Here is a 20,797-nt window from a genome sequence, read left to right as displayed (position 1 = left end):
ACTGGTGCTGGTGTTGATGAGCAAAGTAGGCCCTTTCTCTACAATGATTTCTTCCCTTAGTGATGAATATAGCAGGGTTGAGCTGTGCTTTATAAGGGGAAAGAAAGATTAAGAGAGTTGATATGAGAGATATAACTCCTCTCTTCTCTGTTTTTGCTAGTTATGCTAAAACTTCTGGCATTCTCCAAATAGAAAAGTATTATGGTCTGCATTTCAAAATTATTAGGTGTGGTTTTAGTTCTTCTATGGTTTGCCTTTTGCATTTTAAATGGTGATAATTAGATGAATAGCAGAATAAGAAGGTATGTATGAATAGCTGGAAGAAGAAAAGGAAAAAACTATGAATGCTGTACACTGTATCCTTCTGGGGGCAGGGATTGCTTATCATTTTGTCCTTGTATATTTACTGTCTATCTTGTAAAAATTAAGAAGATACTTAAAAATGCTTGTTTATCAGAATAAGGAAATACTCATTTAAAGATTTTTCTCTTTCTCCAACAAAATGTCTGGAGGCATTCACCTTGTTATATTTCAAAACTTGAAGGAGCCATAATTCCATTACTTGGAGTAATCTTTCCATGTAGATTGCAACCCATTAATCTCTTAGTAGATGTTTTCATGAGTTGTTGTGGCCCAATATTAATTGCCAAACTTTAGTGATAAACGTCTTTAAATTCAGGTCCTTGAATAATAGGCTCAGAGTCATACCCATGCTACATTAAGACTCTACAGTAGTAATGCAATATTGACCTTATTATTTTTATTTTATTTTGAAAATTGTTATTCTAATTTTATTCCCTAAATAACACCAATGAAAAATTTATATTAGATTTAAGTTTTTATTGTAAAAGTTTTCTATTCTTAATCTTTTTATATTCCAAAAGAGTACATGTTGGAAATATTGGATTTGATATCTCACTGGCACCATGTGTTGGAAAATAATTTGTTAATGAATTCCCTAGCATTAACATGCTTTTTAGATGGCATTAGCAAATGTGAAACTTGACCAACATAATATTAAACTTGCTAATATGATGCACTGAAGGAAGAAATTTTGAGTTGAATTAGTTACTATGGAAACATCTATTCATAAACTATATGATGAGGTGCAACTCCTGGCAATTTATTCACCTTTCCCAATGCACAGGAAGAACTCATTGCCACCGATAAGTGACATTCATTCTTTCAAAAATAGAAGCACAATTTTTTTTATTTTGTCTGTTTGTTAATATTTCTTGTATGATTTAAATTTTTTCTTGATGCCAACTTATTCATTTAGTGGGCAATTAGAATAATAAGCACATATAAAAATGTAAGCCGGGAAATATCTACTACTTGGAGAGTCTTGTTTTCATTGAAGATTTAGTAATTTTCCTATTATAGGAGTAATTTCATAACCTGAGTCCAGTAAATTTTTCTGGAGTAAGTATTAAACTGGTTACAGTATAACTCACCTACAAGGCAAAAAATATGAATGTAAAACTTACAGATGTAAAAATATATCTAATGCAACTTGTGGGGAAGAGAATGGGTAAATAGTTTAATGGAAAAAAATGTCCTGTTTTTTTAGAACAAACACACATCCATGGTATCATGATGTATTTTCATTATATTAGTACCCAATTCAGCTGTGGTGTTGTAGAAAAGGCATTAGATTTGGAGTCAGAAGAGCTGGCTTTGAATCTGTCACACATTGGCTTTGAGAACTGGGCAGATCATTTATCCTGTTATGCTTTAGTGTCCTCATCTTTAAAGTGAAGCTAATAATATTTGGAACCAAGTTCAGAGGTGAGCAAAGAGGGCAGTTTCTTAGGACCTAACATGAATGAGTACAAAATTTTAAAAAATAAATGCACATATTTTTAGTGCTGATAAATATGACCCTGTATGATGCAAAGAATTTTTTTATAAGCCAAAATGCAAACAACAGCAATTGATTCATTTTAAATGAGATTGATTAAAAAAATCTGACCTTGGGGGCACAAATGACTTGTCAAGCTTTGATTATTGTAGGACTCAACTGAGTTGGTAATTTTTAAGTTCTGTATAAACTTAAGCTTTTGAAGTATAATTATTATTGTCACATGTTTATAGGTTACCTGGTCCTTGACACATTTGTTTTCCATTAAAAAATATGAATAGATTTATTCTTTCCAGTGCCATGAAGGGAAAATGGAAAGAAGATGAAGACAACTAAACTTTTTTTTCTTCTTTTTTTCAACAGAAAACTTCCTCTTCTTTTGCCTGGGCTTACAAATACATATACACACACACACACCATTTATAGCAAGGTGGACTCTTAAATTTTTTTTTTAATAAGCACATACATTTCTTATGTGTCTCAAGAATACTTAATGCATTTTTTGTAGGTAATGGAAAATTTGGTTAGCAAACCAAATGTGTGAATATGTACATACTTGCTTACACATACATATGTATGTATATGCATGTATGTATACATAATACATATTTACACAGATATGTAAGAAATGTGATATGTGCAGATTTAAAGACATTTTCACTTCAAGTCTTCATGCGGATTATTTGTGTTCGGCCCATGGTAGAGACTTCCAAGCTTCTAGTGATCTGATCAGCCATAGTTGGATACATTGTACCTTGATTCTAATATAGTTATGTCATTTTAGTCCTCTATGAGAATGAAGGATAACAACATAATGAAAAATGTTATCATAAATGACAAGTAAAATGATCAGTTCTTATGTGATGATAGTATGGTGCAAAGGGAAAGAATTATATATAGAGTAGAATCCTAGAATGCTTGAGCAGAAAGGGACCTTAGGAACTGTTGAGCTTAATTTCATAATTCAAAAGTAAGGAAACCCAATAATTATCTCTCAAGATGATACAGTTTTGCTAATTGGCCTACCCTGCTGTGATTATATGTTTGAGTCTTTAACTTTAACTTTCCATAAGTACAAAATTGCAGTTCATTAGACTTTGCTTTAACAACTCATCAAAATTATATTTAAGATGAAAAAAAATTCAGGAAGGAAAGGAAATTTAATTAGACTTTCACTCTTCCTCCTGTGTTTATTTTCTCTAAGATATGATTCAGCCTTTTTTTCCCCCTCAGGATAATACCCTTCAAGCTGAATGGCCCTCAGCAGATGAATCAACTGCCAGGAATAGTTCACCACTTGATTTCACCAAACCAGGTTTCATCTCTGGGGCTCTTTCATCCAATGGCAGTGAACTCTGGTCAAAATCAGAAAGTCCTCCAGCAGATTTAGTGTCTCCATCAAAATTACCCCTTCCCTCGAAGGTGGGTTCCACTTCTCCCCCAGATGTTTTAGAGGGTAGCAGCCTCACTCTTCATTCTGTCACCCCAGCAGTGCCTCAGACTGGCTTGCCTATGGCTCCTAAGGAAAGGACTTCTGGACCTGCTTTGTTAGATGATGGTGAGTAATTGTATCATCACACTTTCTTGCAAACTTTATTGGTAACTCTACCTTGCATGAGGAGCAGGAAGCAGTAGTGAAAAGTATCAGGGAAAAGCATTCCTTCAGGAAAAGTGGCATGTGAAGGGCAAGAAAGAAAGATGGAGAAATATATGAAAGGTGAAACAACAATTAAGTGAATTTGGCAAGAGTGGAGGACTTGATTAGAGAGAGGGCAGGTAAGTGATGGGTGAGATAAAGCACTGGGCTTGGGATCAGGAAGGCTCATCCTCCTGAGTTCAAATCTGACCTTAGACACTTACTAGTTGTGTGACACTAAGCAAATCATTTAACCCCGTTTGCCTCAGTTTCCTCATCTGTAAAATGAGTTGAAGAAGGAAATGGTAAACACTCCAGTATCTTTGCCAAGAGAACCCGAAAATGGGCTCCCAAAGAGTTGAACCCAACTGAATAACAAGAATAACAAAAGAGTCATACTACTACTAAGTGTTATATGTAGGACTTGAGCCTCAGGTCTTCCTGAGACTAGTATTATGCCACAGGATGAATTTGAAGTGGAGAAACTAAAAGTAGGGAGATATTAATAAGAAACCTATTGCAATATTCCATTCATGAACTTACCAGAGAGTGGGACTAAATTTAGTATAGCAGGAGACACAGAAATTAAAAGGAAAGACTAAATCTGAGAGACTGTGGAGAAAGAATCCATAGCAATGAAGAAGAAGAGGATGACAAAAAGAAGTTTTAAAAAGATTTCAGATTTTTGAATAGAGAAATTGGGAATGGGTGAACTGAACCATTCAGTGACAGGTAAAATTTCTTAGGGAATTTTCCTTCTGAGTTCCCACTTGGATCCAATTTCTTTCTGGTCAGTCTGCCTTTCAGCACTTCTTTGTTTCTAAAGAGCAGGCATCTGAAGATAAATTGCTTTAACAGTGAATGATGTCTGGTCATACTCCTCCGGGAGAATCAGGTTGTATTCTCAAGCACCATTGTTCCACTTCATAAAGACACTGTCAGGTTCTCTTGCTGGCTGCTGAACTTTGCAAAGTCAAAGCCAGCTTCTGACCTTGCTCACTTAATGAGAAAAACATGATGACCAGCCATTCTCAGAGAACTAGGAATAGAACGCAGAAATTAAACATAAGCTACAATTAATGGAAAATTTTATTTTTAGGACTAACAAGTGTGGAAGAACCAGAAAGTTTTTCTTCTTTTGATCTATTGACTTCAAATCCATCCTCTTATCTTGTGCCAATGCCATCGACAGACGACTCTGAGCTGCCTTTATCAACTTTGACCTCTCCATCCATTTTGGATTCTCTTGCCATAGAAGTTGCTACACCTTTTGGCTTGTATCCTTTGGTCTCCCCAAATAAGGATCAATTAGAAGTGAGCATTTTTCAGCCAGAATTATACCCTGGAAGTGGACTGTTATTTGAAGAACAATCAGGTTCAGGATCTGGACAAGAGCTGCTTACTTGGCCATTAAGTAAGCCTTCATTTCATCATAACACTGAATCTCCATCTGAATCCTGGCTTGAAAATGAGAAATCACTTTTACCAATTGAGAGCAAAGAAAAGAACCTAGATAGAGCCATAATTGATGAAGCAGGAGGGATTTTTGAGGAATCTGAAATTGCTCTTGGGGCTAATGGTTCCATCTTTGGAAATACCACATCTCAATCTGTCCCTTTGTATCTCTCAATGCACACATCAGAGGCAACCTCAATTGATCATTATTTTGTTCCCAAGCCACCTTTCCTATCAGAATCTATAATAGCCTCTACTTCTACTAATAATAGACTAGAAGAAATAGAGTCCTCTAAAGAACAGAAACCAAATGAAATTTTAGAATCATCTAACACAGAACAAACTGACATAGATATTTCAACAGAAAAGTCAGGTATGAAACTTTTGTGGACTAGGCCACCCAAGCTAGATGAAACTCAGTCAACAACTTCCTCCCCAGGGAGAACAGCCAAAGATGCAATTGCAAGTACAGTAAAGAATATTGCTACCCTTGTGTCTGGAGTCTCTATGTCTGACTCCACCAAGTTGTCTCCAACCAATCTGGAGGATGATGTGATTATGGATGTACAGGACATTTCATTAGAACTGGACCAAGTGGGCATAGGATACTACCAGCCTGCACTCAACCAAGAAGAAAATAGCATTGTTGGTAGCCATGTGGAAATATCAACTAATATGCTCTCTACTGAGAGAGCTGATGTTCAACCCACACAGAGACCCTATCCAAATTATTCCCAGACAACAGGCCCTCTAGTGGTTTTCTTTAGCCTTCGGGTGATGAACATGCCATTTTCAGAGCACCTATTTAACAAAAACTCTTCTGAATATAAAGCACTAGAACAAAGATTCTTAGAATTGGTAAGACTATAAGTAAAATATAATATGTATGGATACACTCACAAATACACAAAATGTACTTAATGTGCACCAAGAAAGGAGGAACTTTAGTTGTTGTCAGTTATTATCATCTACAAATAATATCCTCAATTGAGTATGGGGGGAAATGATTACATAGGTGGCTGCCTGGGGAACTGATCCAAGGAAGGTGTACTTTTGACACAAGTATGGCAAGCTGAGCTGGTGATCTAAGGCCTTCACCTCAGAACCTCTGAGATTGAAACAGGCTTTTTTTTTTCCCCTTTGAAAGTAATATTTAAAAGCAGTGAGGTCAATCCCCAGGGATAACAATGCCTTTGATATTTTTATATTTTAATTTGATTCCCTAATATTAGCGAAAGGAGGTCAGATTATATGAAGATTATTTTACAAGCTGTGGTATTCTTGATTCATATATCTCTTGGAGAACTGCCACAGCACTTGAGTAACTGATTAATGATTTACTTTATCTTTTCATTAATTGCATCAGGTATGGGAATATCATTGGGGGAAAATGGGGAGCATGTTTAAGTTTCTTGTTGATAAACTTGTTCTCATTTCTCATGGATGATAGCTAGTTCCCTTTCTTCAATCAAATCTCACTGGATTCCAGAATCTGGAAATCCTGAACTTCAGAAACGGCAGTATTGTGGTAAACAGCCGGGTGAAGTTTGCTAAACCTGTACCTCACGATGTCAACAATGCTGTGTATACAATTCTGGAAGACTTCTGCAACACTGCCTACCACACCATGAATCTAGCTATTGATAAATATTCCCTGGATGTGGAATCAGGTAATGAAACCGGCTGTGAATACCTAAGACAATGCAATAGTTATTTGTATGAGTTAGTTTCTTTATATATGCATCAAAAAAGATCACGGTTTTGAGTAGGAATAAAGGAGGGTTGGCTGGACTAGAATTATTTGTTCTATTTTTAAAAACCTTATGTTTTCAGTTCTTTCTTCATTTAAGGTAATTAGGGAGAAAGTTTTATTTTTTGCCTTGGAAAGAAGCAGATGGCCTCTGCTACCAGGAAAGACCAATCCTTTACCCATTAGGAGCAAAGGAAATGACCTAGTCCATATTCCAGTTTTAAGTCAAATGTGATCATATCCTTCTGGCTGCATTTTCATCTCTTTAAGTGTCCCCAGTGTCATACTGCCCTTTAGATGACCTCATTTCCTATCTTACTAATAAGATGGAGACCATCTGATAGAAATATTCTTAGTTTCTTTCCTTTCCGTATCACATTTCTCCAACTTCATCTGTCCACTAATTTCCTGTTCCTCATTCAATGAGGAAGACTTTTCCTTTCTCCTTACAAGACCAACTTCTGTGTCTATATCCTTAAGATTATTGCTGTCCACATCCTCCAGGATCTTAATTCATCAGTTATCCCTTTTATCTGGAATCTTCAATATTTTTTTCCCCACAGGTTTCTTTCCCTCTGTCAATAAACATGCTCTAATATTTGGAGAACAAAGAGATTTTGGAAATCATCTAGTCCAGCCCCTGTATTTGTAGAAATGGAGGCTGAGGGAGATTAAGTTGTTTGTTCAATCTCATAGTTAGTGAATAGGAGAGCTAGGATTCTAATCCAGGAACAATTCTTCAAATCCATTATTTAGATATAGTCCTATTTCCTTGTTATGCTACCCTCCACTGCCATGTTCCTTTGGCACCTCACTTAATCTTCTTTCTTCAAATATCTCCATTGAGATAGTAAAACACCAGTGTTTCATCTTTAAAAGCAATATTGAAATTGAGATTCTCCACTGTATATGTTGATTATTCCATATCAATAATTAGAATTTGCTACTTTTTAAATCTTTATGAGTAAAATCTATCAGAAAATATTAAATATTGGTAGATCTGTCTACTATTTTAATTAAAAATCCTGGTTATAATATTTTGCTGAGCTTATAAAAATATAAATTGTTCTAATTATTGAAAAATTCCAATTATATCAATCTCTTGCATTTGAAACCTTTGATTCACTTCTTTCCTTCACCTCACCTTTATTCAATTGATAAACCTTATTAATTCTGCTTCCAAAACTCTTAGTCACTTTCCCTTTCTGTTCTTGTGGTCACCTCCTCAGTCCAGATCTGCATTATTTGTCTATTAGACTACTGCAATACCTTTGTAACTAATCTCTCTTTCTCTTGTCCCTTCCTCCTCCAATCCTTGATCTATGCCATCAGAATAATATTCTTAATGCATGGCAATCTCCTCCTCCATACCATACCCCAAAGAAAGCTTCCTACTGTCTGATACTCTGTCAGTGCTACCACTCTAGTGCCAGCCCTTATCACTTCATGCCTGAACTATTGCAATAGTCTTCTGGTGGGTCTTCCTGCTTTAACTCTCTCCTTACTCCAATCCATCTTCTATTAAGCTGTCAAATTGATAATTATAAAACATCATGTCAAGTCACTCCCCCACCCCACCCCAGTGCAGTCATTCAGTAAACTCCAGCCTCTATTACTTCCAGGATCAAAAAGAAAAAAATCCTTTGGCATTTAAAACCCTTGATAATGTGATTCCCTTCCTTTCTAATTTTTTTATTCCATATATCCCTCAACATACTTTTGCATTCCAGTGACACTGGTCTCTTTGCTCATCACACATCATACACTATTCTTAACTCTGGGCCTTTTCACTGGCTGGAAATTCTTGGAATTCACCAGAGATTCCTGGAATCTCTTCCTCTTCACATTTACTTCCTGGCATCTCTGGCTTTCTTCAAGTCCTGGCTAACACCAGACCTTCTGAAATAAACTTTTTCTAAACTTTACCTAGACTTTCATCCTTAATCATAGTGCCTCTAGCTTATTCTGTATATTTATTATTTATATAAAGTTGTTGGCAATTTTCCCCCATTAGTCTCCTTGAGAGAAGGGGCTGTTTTTTTGCTTAGCATAGTTCTAGCACAGAGTAGGAGTGACAAATGTAGCCTAAACTTCTTAGATGACATCCTTCATACTTTAGCTCATTCTTCCTTTTAGGGTGAATTTCTCAGTATTATGCATGTACTTTGAACATAGGGTCATAGACCTTAATCTGCAATGCTTTTCAGGGGCTGGGCTGTGCCCTTTGAGGCCTTTGCTAATGCTTCTCTTCTTTCCTGTAGTGTCATCCTCTTTTCTTCCCTTCCCTATCAATCCTACCTATCCTTTAATACCTGAGTTAAATGATACCTTAAGCATGAAGCCCTCTCTGATTTCCCCAGATGGAATAATCTCTTCCTCCTCATTCATTCAACATCAAAAAAATTAAAAATATTTACTTGATGTCAGATATTTGATTAAAAAAATAAACCTAAAAAAAAAATAGTTCATGTTCTCAAAGTACCTATATTCCCCAAGGATCTTATAGAATTTTTAGACTACTTGTATTATCTTACTTTAATTTGTATTACAATTATTTGTGTGCATGTCTTATTACTCCTAACAGATTATAAGTTTCTTAAGGATAGGAACCATATCTATATGTATAGATATTTTATTGGATGTAATTTTTGGTAGAACACACATATATATTATACATGCATATATATATATGTATATGTATTATACAGTACCATTTGGAAACAATGATAATAACCTTAGAATTAACCCAAATGTAGAAAAACTTCAAATAAGTATATGAATTTAATGCATGAAAAAAAAATTTTTTTTCAGAAAATCTGGCTTCTAGTCCTGGCTCTGATACTAGACATGTAGTCTTGTTTCTCTGAATCTCATTTTCCTTATGTGTCAGTCATGGCTATGATCATCTTATAGGCTTGTGTATTTTAGAACAAAACAATGCATGTGAAATACTTTGAAATGTTAAAATATTTACATATCCATTTAGAATTCCATAGGAATGGGTGGCATTTTGCCAATGCAGATTGTAACTTTTGATATCTTATCTTAGTAGAAGTTCATTGAGAATTGCTGTGATTGCTTGCAGTCCCATTTGTTTTTTTTTAAATAATATTTTATTTCCCCCCAAATACATGCAAAGATAATTTTCAACATTCACTTTTGTAAAACCTTGTATTCCAAATGTTTTCCTTCTCCTCCTTCCTCCCTCCCCCCAAGACAGAAAGCTGATATAGGTTAGGTTATCTATAAGATCCTTTCTAGCTTTAAAATGTTCATTTTTCTTGTTTTCCTGTGGATATCTACAGAGTAAGGCAATATTTTATAGTGGATTTCATGAGACTGTCCTTGAAATATGGAAAATTTGTGTTCAAATCTTCTGATACACACACACACACACACACACACACACACACACACACACCTACATATATACTATAATTGTGTAAGTTTGGGCAAGCCATTTTATAGTGGTCAAATTCAACTATCTAAGACTACACATTTCAGAGAGAAAATAGAGGAAATTCCTTATCCTTGAACTTCCAATTCTAATGAAGGTTGAAGGGAGGCAATACATATTTACATAAGAGTTATTGTGTTCCAAAAACTGTGCTAAACACTTTACAAATAAGCATAGTATTTTCATCTTTTTGTTGTTGGTCGTTTGCTTTTTTTTTTTTTTTTTCCCTTTCTTGTGTTTTTTTTTTTTGCCCTTTGGACCTGATTTTTTTTGGCACGGCATGATGAATATGAAAATATCTTTAGAAGAGTTGTACATATTTAACCTATATCAGATTGCTTGCCGTTTTGGGGAGGGAGATGGGGGAAAGAGGGAGAAAAATTTGGAACACAAGGTTTTGCAAAGGTAAGTGTTGAAAACTATCTTTGCATGTATTTGGAAAAAATAAAATACTATTAAAAAAACCCAAGTATTATTTAATTCTCATATCACTCTGCAAGGTGATCCCCATTTTATACTTGAGGAAACTGAGGCAAACAGATATTAAGTAACCTGTCCAGTATGACACACTTCATAAGTGTCTGAGACTGGATTTGCACTCAGGCCTTCTTGACCTCAGGCCCAGTGCTCTATTCACTGTACCTCTTAGATATTTATGATGAGAAGTAGGGCCAGGAAAAAAAAAAAAGAGTTACCTGTTAAAGCCCTACTCCAATGTCATGAAGTAGATGAGCTTGAAGTAACGAAGGTTTGAATTTAAATTTCACCTGAGACATCTGCCCATTAGACTCACTACCCTAATGGGCAAATGGCATGAATTCTCTGAGCCTCAGTTTCCTTTTCTATAAAATGAAGGACTGGGATTCAATGACTCCAAGGTATTGTCCAGCTCTAAATCAAGAATTCAATGGTTCTTACCAATGCAGGTGGCCGTTGGTCTTCAAAAGCCAGGTCAATGGATTACATACTCTAGGAACCTTGCTGAGTAGGATCCCTTTTCTGCTTTGTTTCAATTTTCAGGTGATCAGGCTGATCTCTGTAAGTTCCAAGCCTGCAATGAATTTTCTGAGTGTGTGGTCAATCACTGGAGTGGAGAAGCAGAATGTATATGTTACCCCGGTTATCAGAGTCTCCAGGAACTGCCCTGTCAGAGTGTCTGTGAGCTTCAGCCAGATTTCTGCGTGAATGATGGAAAGTGTGACATTATTCCTGGGCATGGGGCCATTTGTAGGTATGTTATTAGCAGGTGTTTGTGTTTCATAGGACTGGAATACGACTATCTGCAGTTGGATTTTACATTTTAAATGGCAGTGAGAGGGCTCAGTGGATAGAATACTGGTCTTAGGGTCAGGAAGACTTGAATTCATATCCAGCCTCAGATCTCTACTAACTGTGTGACTCTGGACGAATCAGCTTATATTTATTTGCCTCAGTTTCCTCATGTGTAAAGTGTAGATACTAATAGCACCTACCTCTCAGAGTTGTTGAGTGAACCAAATGAAATAATAATTGTAAAACACTGAGTAAAAGCCAGAAACATTTTGTTGTTGTTCACTTGTGTCACTCATGGCTGATTCTTCATGATCCTATTTGGAATTTTCCTAGCAAAGATACTGGAATGGTTTGGTATTTCCTTTTGCCTCTCATATAAAAACAGATGAGGAAACTGAGGCAAACAGGGTTAAGTGACTTGCCTAGGATTACACAGCTAGTAAGTGTCTGAAGACAGATTTGAATTCAGGTCTTCCTCACTCCAAGTCCAGGTATTCTATGTACTGTGTCATGTAGCTACCCCCAGGCCTGGCACATAGTAGGAGCTATATAAATGTTAGCTATTAGTAAATGAATGGCTGCCTCATGCACTTGTTAGCAATTAGCTTGACTTTTTCAGGAAGATCAGAAGAGTTCAAGGCAATATTCCAGAGAAATATAATGCTATGGGAGGGACTTCTTTGACAGACATTCTGCATTTAGCCTGGATTTATTAGGAGATTTTAGTTATGCAATGGCTATTATTATTATCATCAATATTAATAGTCTCATTATCAGTACCTTATGTAAGCATAATGTCTTATAGGTTACAAGACACTTTCACATTTATTATTTTGCTTCATTTGCATATTAGTTCTGGGAAGGAAAATACATATTGTTATTATTATAACTTAAAAATTAAAGAAAAGTCAGAATGAAAGAAGCTAAGAGGCTTGACCAAGATCACACAGTGAATAATTTTAAGGTGCAACATATTTATTTTTGCAAACTATTTTAAATTTTGTAAAGTACTTTCCCCCCACAACAACTCTGTGAAGCAGAGTGAAACTATAATTTTTTTTCAGCAATTATTTTACCTTCTATCAGAAATGTTCATGTAGCTGCTCTATTGTAAATTTCTAAAGGCTCAGTTTTACTCTTTTTAATGAGAACCATTGGCAGGATCAACAGAGTGCTTGCCTGGATGAATTTCACTGATTAAACACCTGCAGTTTTTAAATGAAAACTTTAAAGTACATGGACCATCGGGGAAAATTCACAGCTCAAGAATCACATGCAAATCCTCTTGAGATGACTCATATATAATATAAAAATAAAATTCTTCACAATATCCTAGAATATAATATAACTGTGCCCATTCTATGGGGCCCCTTCCCATGCCTGCTGCATGGAATAACCACTATTAGTGGCTTTCCTATTCCTATTACTTTCTCTGCCATATGCCTTCAGAATCATGTGAACTTGGATAAACCAATGATCTCTCTGAGAACATAATTTCTGAGAGCAAGCTGGCAATGGATAATGCTGCAGGATTTATTAGGCCTATATTGATATAAAACCATGAGGTCTCTCCAACTACTAGCCAAAAGATGGAAAAAGAAAGTAGACTTCTCATCAGAAAAGCAGTCTTTGCTATTCTACTGACCACAGAATGGATGGGGAACCATGGTGCTCTCTTTTGCTTCACCTTTAAGAAAAATAACAGAAAGGAGAATGTTTTCTTTGGGTTTATTGAAATGGAAGAGAATAAACCTGAGAAATGGGCTAGCCTATTCAAGTGTAAGGGGAAAAAAAAAAGGAAAAGGAAACAAGCTTTTGGTTGTTGTTGTTATTTTTATTTTTTGAGGCAATTGGGATGAAGGGAGTTGCTCAGGCTCATACAATTAGCAAGTTTTAAGAGGCCAGATTTAAATCAGATCTTCCTGACTCCAGGACTGGTACACTATCTGGTGCTTCATCTAACTGCCCCCAATAAGCTGAGGCAGACAGCTAATGTCTGAGGCCAGATATGAACTTGGGAAGTTGGTCTTCCTGACTACAGGTCTAGCACTTTTTTTCACTGCTGTCCAGGAGCAAGCATTTATTAAACACCTAATATGTGCCAGGCACTGTGCTGAGTACTTTACAATGATCTCATTTGATGTTCACAACAACTCTATAAGGTAGGTGCTATTCTGATCCCCAGGTTACAGCTGAGAAAATTGAGTCAAGAAGAGGTTAAGTGATTTGCTGAAGATCACAGAGCTAATAAGGTCCTGAGGCTGGACTTGAACTCAAGCCGCCAACTCCAGCACTCTATCCACTGGAAGAGATCCAAAGAAGAAAGCTGAATACTAGGATCCTAAACCCCTGTCTCACAATATTTACTCACTCTAGTTAGGTCACATAATTATAGCCCTGCTCTTCCATGCTATGATCTATTTCTGCTTCCTTGAGAATGGAAGGTAACATTGAACTCTACTCAAAAACCAACGTTCCCTCATTTTCTGAGGAAGAAGTCAGATTTCAATTAAGGAGATCCTGCCCTGTTCATCAACAGAAAGCCACACTCTTAAACCTGGTCAAAATGAATCTTTAAGGAACATTCTTTGCTGAGATGTTGCTCTGGGTAGAGTCAGGGAGAAGGTTGTGATATAATACCTCTGCCATGCCTCTCTTATCTTTTAAATTCCAAATATCAAGACGATAATTCAATATCATTCATCAATTATATTATCAAAGATGATTAAGAAAACAGCAATGTATTATTACACACTTTTTTCAGGTAAGTGGTTGATGGTAATTCAATGATTCATATAAGATCACATAGATATGAAGGGTCAAAGAGGGGAAATTCAAACCTGAATCTCTCCTGATTTGACATCTATCCCTCTCTTCAAAACATTTATTTGTTTTTCTTTGTCCCTACACATCAAAGATTCCATTTTGTTATATTTTCTTAGAAGTATTAGTAATTTGTTTCTTCCATGGGGTTGAATGAAATATAAATGATATATTAGTAGATTGAGGTTAACCTCTCAAAGTGGAATAATGTATATAGAAATGGAAAGAAAACTTGGAGAAAGATGTTGTTGTTTGTCTTTTGTTCTTGAAAATGGCCAATGACATCATGGGGTAATGTTTTGACTTATGTGCGAATTGGATTAAAAGTTGTCAGCCTCACTTCCCCTTCTAGAGACATCAAAGTTTTGGTGGAAAGACAAGTCAGGATAAGTGGTGATGGATCAGGATTCAGTGGATGTAGAAAGGATGCTAAGAGGTATTTTTGATGTCTGATCAAGCTCTAAGTGCTCCATAGCTCCTTTGTCAGCTGCCATCGTGGCCATTGGAACAAATTATCCTCATCCACCTATTCCACTGCGGGAAGTCTTCACATACTTGGCATAGATAGCCTTCCCTGCCAGCCTCACTGATGGATTTGAGGCTGATTTATTATTCTCAACCTGGTTTAGCCCATCAGCTGAGATGGTTTTATTGGGATGTGGTCACAGCTTCTCGGAACCACAGGTGAGAGTTGGGTAAGAGGTGGACACTGAAGGTGGATAACCAGCCTTGGAGAGGCTCAATAAATCCCTCACACCCAAAGTGCTAGTCCTAGTTGAACACTCCATAAAGAGAGATTTAAACAGGCAGGTAGTACGTGAGAAAAAGCCCCAAGTTGAATATTAGGCCAATTTGAGTTCTGATTCTTGCTCTGTCACCAATTGAATCCATGATTGCAGGCAAATCATATAAAGTTTTCAAGTCACAGTTTCCTCATCTATAAAATAAGTGGATTGAATGAAAAGAACATTGTATTTGGAATACAGGTCCAGAATTTAAATCTTGGCTCTTCTACATCTTAGATATGTGACTTTGGGCAAATTATTGAATTTCCTTGGACCTCAATTTCCTTCTGTGTAAAAAATGAGACTCGATTTCAGATCTTGATCTGGACATTCTCTAAGGTCTCCTTTCAGTAGGCATTTAGATGGCACAGTGGTTAGAATACCAGACCTGGAGTCCAAAATAATCATCTTCATGAGTTCAAATCTAACCTTGAATGCTCACTAGCTGTGTGACCCTGGACAGATCACTTCATTCTGTTAGCCTTAGTTTCCTCATCTCTAAAATGAGTTGTAGAAGGAAATGGCAAGTCATGCTTTTATCTTTGCCAAGAAAATCTCAAATGGGCTCATGAAGAAACAAATATGATTGAAATGATTGAACGACAAAAACAAGGGTCCTTTCAGCTCTAATATTCATCACTTTTAATTAGATCCTTTCTTTTTCTTGTCTCTTACCATAATAACTACCAGTGAATTAGTGATTGTATCTCTTTTATGAATACTGACATGGTTTTTTGTGGTGGGATTTTTATGTTCTAGATGCCGTGTAGGTGCGAACTGGTGGTACCGAGGGGAACACTGTGAAGAGTACATGTCAGAGTCTCAGTTGATAGGAATTGCTGCTGCCTCAGTGATTGGCTTTCTTCTTATAGTCTTGGCTGTCCTCTTCTTTCTGGCTAGAACTCTGAGGGATCAGTATGTGAAGAGAGAAAGAAAATGTTCCCTCAGGTAAGTGAAAATATAGATCTCTCTGGAGCAAATTCATTTCCCCCTTTTGTGAGAACCAGAATGAGTGATACTATTTTGAATCATTTCATCCTGAATTTTTGAGCGATACTATTTTGAGAGAATGAGTGATACTATTTTGAGAGAATGAGTGATATTATTTTGAATCATTTCATCCTAAATTTTAGTCATAGTCAGATCACCAATCAGGATAAAATTTGGACAAGAATTAAAAAACTGGTGCTTTGTTTTGGCAGGTGTGACTTTATCTGGTAGAGGAATGGGAGTTTCCCTTTTGAAGGGAAAGGTCAAGTATCTTTTTGGTGGTCATATGATCACAATCCAAGATAATTCTCTTTCTCTTTTTCTCTAGAATAGTCTACTTCAGTTGGTAGGTTTTTTGTATTATATTCCAATTTTTATTTTTATTTTTTTATTATTTTTTATATATTCAATTTTTAGAGGCTGTTGTTGGTACAGTAGATAGAGCACTGGATCTGGAACCAAGAAGACCTGAGTTCAAATCCAGTCTCAGATCCTTTCTAACGGTGTGATTCTGAACAAACCATTTAACTTCTGTTTTCTTCAGTTGTAAAATGAGATTATAATAATGCAGATATAATATAATATAATATAACATAATATAATAAATTTACTTCCTAGGGCTGTTGTGAAGATCAAATGAAGTAATTATTGTAAAGTGCTTTTTCATAGTGTGTGACATATTGTAAGCCCTATATAAATGTTAGCTATTATTATTATTACTCTTACCATTAAATTCTCTATAAGTCCCCAAATTAGTTTTCCCTCAGAGCAGTCTTTTCTTGTATGATGTATGCTCCCGGAATGCTGAAAACGGTTGTGCTCATCAGTCAGCCAAGTACAGATGCAGACAGACATTAATGAATAAACATTTGGTGATTAGGTTGGACAGTCTGGTAGTCAAATCTTATTAGGTGCATTCAGCCTTTTGTGACAGCCTTCCTGTTCCAACATGAGATTCATATTCAACTATTCTCTCTTAGCTAAAATTCCCAAAGTAGAGTGGACTGTGCAGTGGGTTGACTGTGTTGTATGGTTACAACAGGAGGAGTGACAGCTCCATATCTCTTGAGAGAGCTGTGAAGTACAACCCTGTGTTTGAGGATGATGTCGTTGAATATGGCCCACATGAGAGGAGCTACCCTCAGCTTACTTCTTACAGCTCTGTCAGTGGAGAGGGGCCCGTGGCCTTCAGCAGTGAAGAGATCAGGCACATCTATGAAGAGCTTACCAGTGAGGTGTGTGCCTTTATTTTTCTCTCACTTTTCTCTTTTGTTCCCTCCCTCTCCACTTATGTATATGTGCATGAATGTGTACATGCAAAGGTATTATAGGTGAACGAATATATCATGTACATTTGTCACATATAAGTATGTAGTAGAGATGTAATATGTGTAGTATATATACATCTATGCAAATATACATATCCATATTGTATATATATATATATATACACATACATACAAAGTATAAAAGTTATTCTGTGATTATCTATTTTGAAATCATGAAACATACTCAATGATATACACATGCACAAAGATGACCTAATACATATGACATTAATATTGACCAATATGAGATTTGGGGGACTTTGTGGGAAAAAAATAAAAGAAATCCTTTTACCTTTATCAGAAGATATGTAAAAAGCCAGTGCCCTTCTTTTCAGTCTCTGTTAATACAAATTTGAACCTCTTCTCTGAAATGATAATTTTTTTTGTTTCTCCTGGGGAATACAAGTGGAAAGTAGTTGGATACCATAAATCCCTTTTAAAGATGTGCTGTGGTTGCTTTTGAGATTTTTCTAAAGTATTTTTTGACTATTTTTTTTAAAAAGGAGATTGAAAAAAGAACCAGGATTTTTGAACTTTATGCCAAAGATCAACAGTTTGCAGAATTTGTGCGACAACATCAAATGTAAGTATTTGGAATGTTGCCTCTGCCCAGAATCTTTTGAAATGCGTATAGTAGTAGTGCTGCCAGCATTAGTTTAATTATTTTGGTTTGTATGGTATGTGTAACCAGGGTGGGTGCCTACCCTAATCTGATGTTCATGTTATGTGATATTCCCATTAGAAAATTCTTTGAGTCAAGCACTTAGTTGTAATCTTAAGCTCTCACACATCCCATCTTAGCCTTCTACTATTGAATCTTACTACACTCATTTCTCTAGATCTCTTTTTACCTTTTTTATTTATGTATCTTGTTAAAGAAAAAATCAAATGTCTGAACTGAAAGGGACCTTTGAGATTATCTAGTCTAGCTCTTACTCAAAGCAGGAATCTTCTTTATAACTGACTGTTGAGAAATATTCAGTCCCTTTTTATTGTCCTTTTGGGTCATCCCATTTATTCTCTTCCACTCCTAAAGAAAAAATACTTTATTACATAGTCCTATTTAAGAAATACCCTCTCCTCCAAACTAGTTGCAGTTCTTTTTTTTTTTTTTTTCTTTTTGGAAGTAATCAGAATTAAGTGGCTTGCCCAGGGTCACTCAGCTAGTAAGTGTCTGAGATGAATTTCTTTATCATCACATACTGTAAGGCATGGAGTTACATTATTTTTCTGAATTTACATTTTTCAGCATACAACTTGAGAATCTGTTTGTAAATATGTTAGCTGCTTCTCACTCCTCTCCTCCTTAGATAAAGTGCTTTATGTTAGAATACAAATGAGAAACTAGCCAGGAAAGACAGCTTTGGGATCATTTCCCAGTGCACAGACCTATAACCTGAATCCCATACCTATATTTGATGCCTGTTCAAGGTCATCAGTGTTGCCATGTGGGGCCTCCTCCTTATCTTAAAACCTCAGAGATACTTCCTCAGTTCTGGATTGGCTCCATGTTATTATTCTATTTTCTTTTCTCCTTTGTCATCACTGTACTCATCTTTTTTTTTTTTTAAACCTGTGATCCTCTTACCCAATTTTGTTTTTAGGGAATTATATAGAGAGAGAGAGGAGAGAGGAGAGAGGAGAGAGGAGAGAGGGAGAGGTAGGAGGTGAGGGAGAAAGAGGGAGAGAGAGAGTTTAATGGGAATTATCAAGCACATGGACTGCCAAGGAAAATTATTAATTCAATTATTTTTGGACCAGGCCTGTGATTTCATTGCTATAAGGAATTCCTGGTGAGGAAGTTTCCAAACTTATAAATCTTATATAGAAAAGTGAGCCCTATATAATGGAAATAGAATTCTTAACAATAATCCTAAAAATATAGTACCCATATCTATTATTAGAAGGAGAAGAGAAATTTTTACTTTTATAACTCTAACACTTAGAACAGTATCTACCTAACAAGAATAAATATTTAATACACAGTTGAAAATTATCTTATGAAATTTGTGGAAGTTTCAGCATATCATTACCTTACCAATTAACTGGGGTTACTCTGTTTTTTCATTTCAGGAAACTGCTATAACAAAAACATCAGTTTTGAAGGAAGCTGGAAGAGGAAGATTGCTTGCTACCATTGTAATGTGGTGTGACAGTAACATAGTTACCTATATCTGACTTGTACTCTGAGGATTAAAAAAGGATATATCCTTTAAGCATGGTTGAGTTGGGGGAATGTCTCTGTTCAGTACCATTTTTTCCTTCTCCAGCTTAGGTTTCAAGCAGAGATTTTAACAAGCATCTATGTGATTTTAAAAAAAATAAACAAATTGTAAAATACATTATACAAAAACAGGGAATGGGACATATATGATCAGTTGGGTTTAGAAATTAATTTATTATTACATTTTGTTCCTAGTTCTTCTATTCATCTTTTCTTTGAGCATATCACTTAATTCTCTGTGCCTCCATTTTCTAAACTGGATTATAGGGTGAGAGTCCTAAACACAGATGTTGTGAGATCTAATAGCTATTTGTAAGGCACTTTTGATAATTAGATGAAAAGAGGAAAATTGCCACATATTGTCCATTGTAAGTATCTTTTGAAAAATTAATTCACGTAAGTTGTAGTAGGAGCAGTAGCTATTAATCTAGTCGGGACCTATAAGAGTAATATTAAAAGGAAATGGAATTGTTCTTAAGTCTTTGTTGGGGGAAACATTGATTCAGGTCACTATTTGTAACCACTGATGATGCTTTCTGGTTGCCTAAGGTATAAATGTCTGGCATATTTTGGTGCTTCTCAGAATTGAGGGATTTCCCAGAAGTCAACAAACCCTTCTAATTGGGTACCCTAGGTTGCAAATGATAAGAGGGGAAGCTGAGCCTAACTAAACTAATGCTGCATCTTTGCTGCACATCCTTTACATCTTATTGCTGAAATGAACTTCCCTTTAAAAAGAAGTTATATTTTAAAAAAGTTGTATTTCATCTAATTCTAATCCTGAGCACCAACTATTGGACTGTACTGTCCTGAGTCAGACCTGGATCAGAACAGAAGCTGAATTTTAATATTATTTAAACCCAACAATGCAGACTCTTCTAATAAAGAACCAATAAAAATACTTTTTGATATAATATGGTAAGGTATGCTATGTTTTCACTATCAAAACTTAGGAATTTCAAAATGCAACAACACTTCTTATGTCTGTATCATTGTTAATCTTTTTTTTTAAAATGTATTTATTTAAAACTTTAATACAAAATAGAAAAAAAGAGAATAAGAAAAAAGAGAAAGGAAAAAAATATTGGCACGTACACAGCAGAAGTTGAGAGAATTCAAAATATGTAATAAATTTTCATTTCAAAAAAGTATATATAATAATAGAACATATTGTATTCAGAGCTATTCATCTTTTCTTGGTTTCTACAAGAGTTTT

The 20,797-nt window shown here is 35.7% G+C and overlaps 1 protein-coding gene across 1 annotated transcript in view; it reads left to right on the top strand.

Moving 5' to 3' along the window:
- IMPG2 (interphotoreceptor matrix proteoglycan 2) overlaps window positions 1-20,555 on the top strand; it is a 79,142-nt gene extending 58,587 nt beyond the window's left edge. Inside the window, exons 13-20 of the mRNA XM_023498961.2 lie at window positions 3,095-3,419; window positions 4,597-5,810; window positions 6,403-6,622; window positions 11,180-11,390; window positions 15,799-15,987; window positions 17,072-17,264; window positions 17,861-17,940; window positions 19,431-20,555. Coding sequence (XP_023354729.2) covers window positions 3,095-3,419; window positions 4,597-5,810; window positions 6,403-6,622; window positions 11,180-11,390; window positions 15,799-15,987; window positions 17,072-17,264; window positions 17,861-17,940; window positions 19,431-19,443 — 2,445 coding nt within the window. The 3' untranslated portion in view covers window positions 19,444-20,555. The remainder of the gene's footprint in view (window positions 1-3,094; window positions 3,420-4,596; window positions 5,811-6,402; window positions 6,623-11,179; window positions 11,391-15,798; window positions 15,988-17,071; window positions 17,265-17,860; window positions 17,941-19,430) is intronic.
- The last annotated feature ends 242 nt before the right edge of the window (window positions 20,556-20,797 follow it).

Source organism: Sarcophilus harrisii, chromosome 3 (assembly GCF_902635505.1).
Source record: "Sarcophilus harrisii chromosome 3, mSarHar1.11, whole genome shotgun sequence".
Taxonomy (NCBI): Eukaryota; Metazoa; Chordata; class Mammalia; order Dasyuromorphia; family Dasyuridae; genus Sarcophilus; species Sarcophilus harrisii.
The sequence above is the reverse complement of the archived record's forward strand: the minus strand, read 5'-3'. Positions and strand labels throughout refer to the sequence as shown.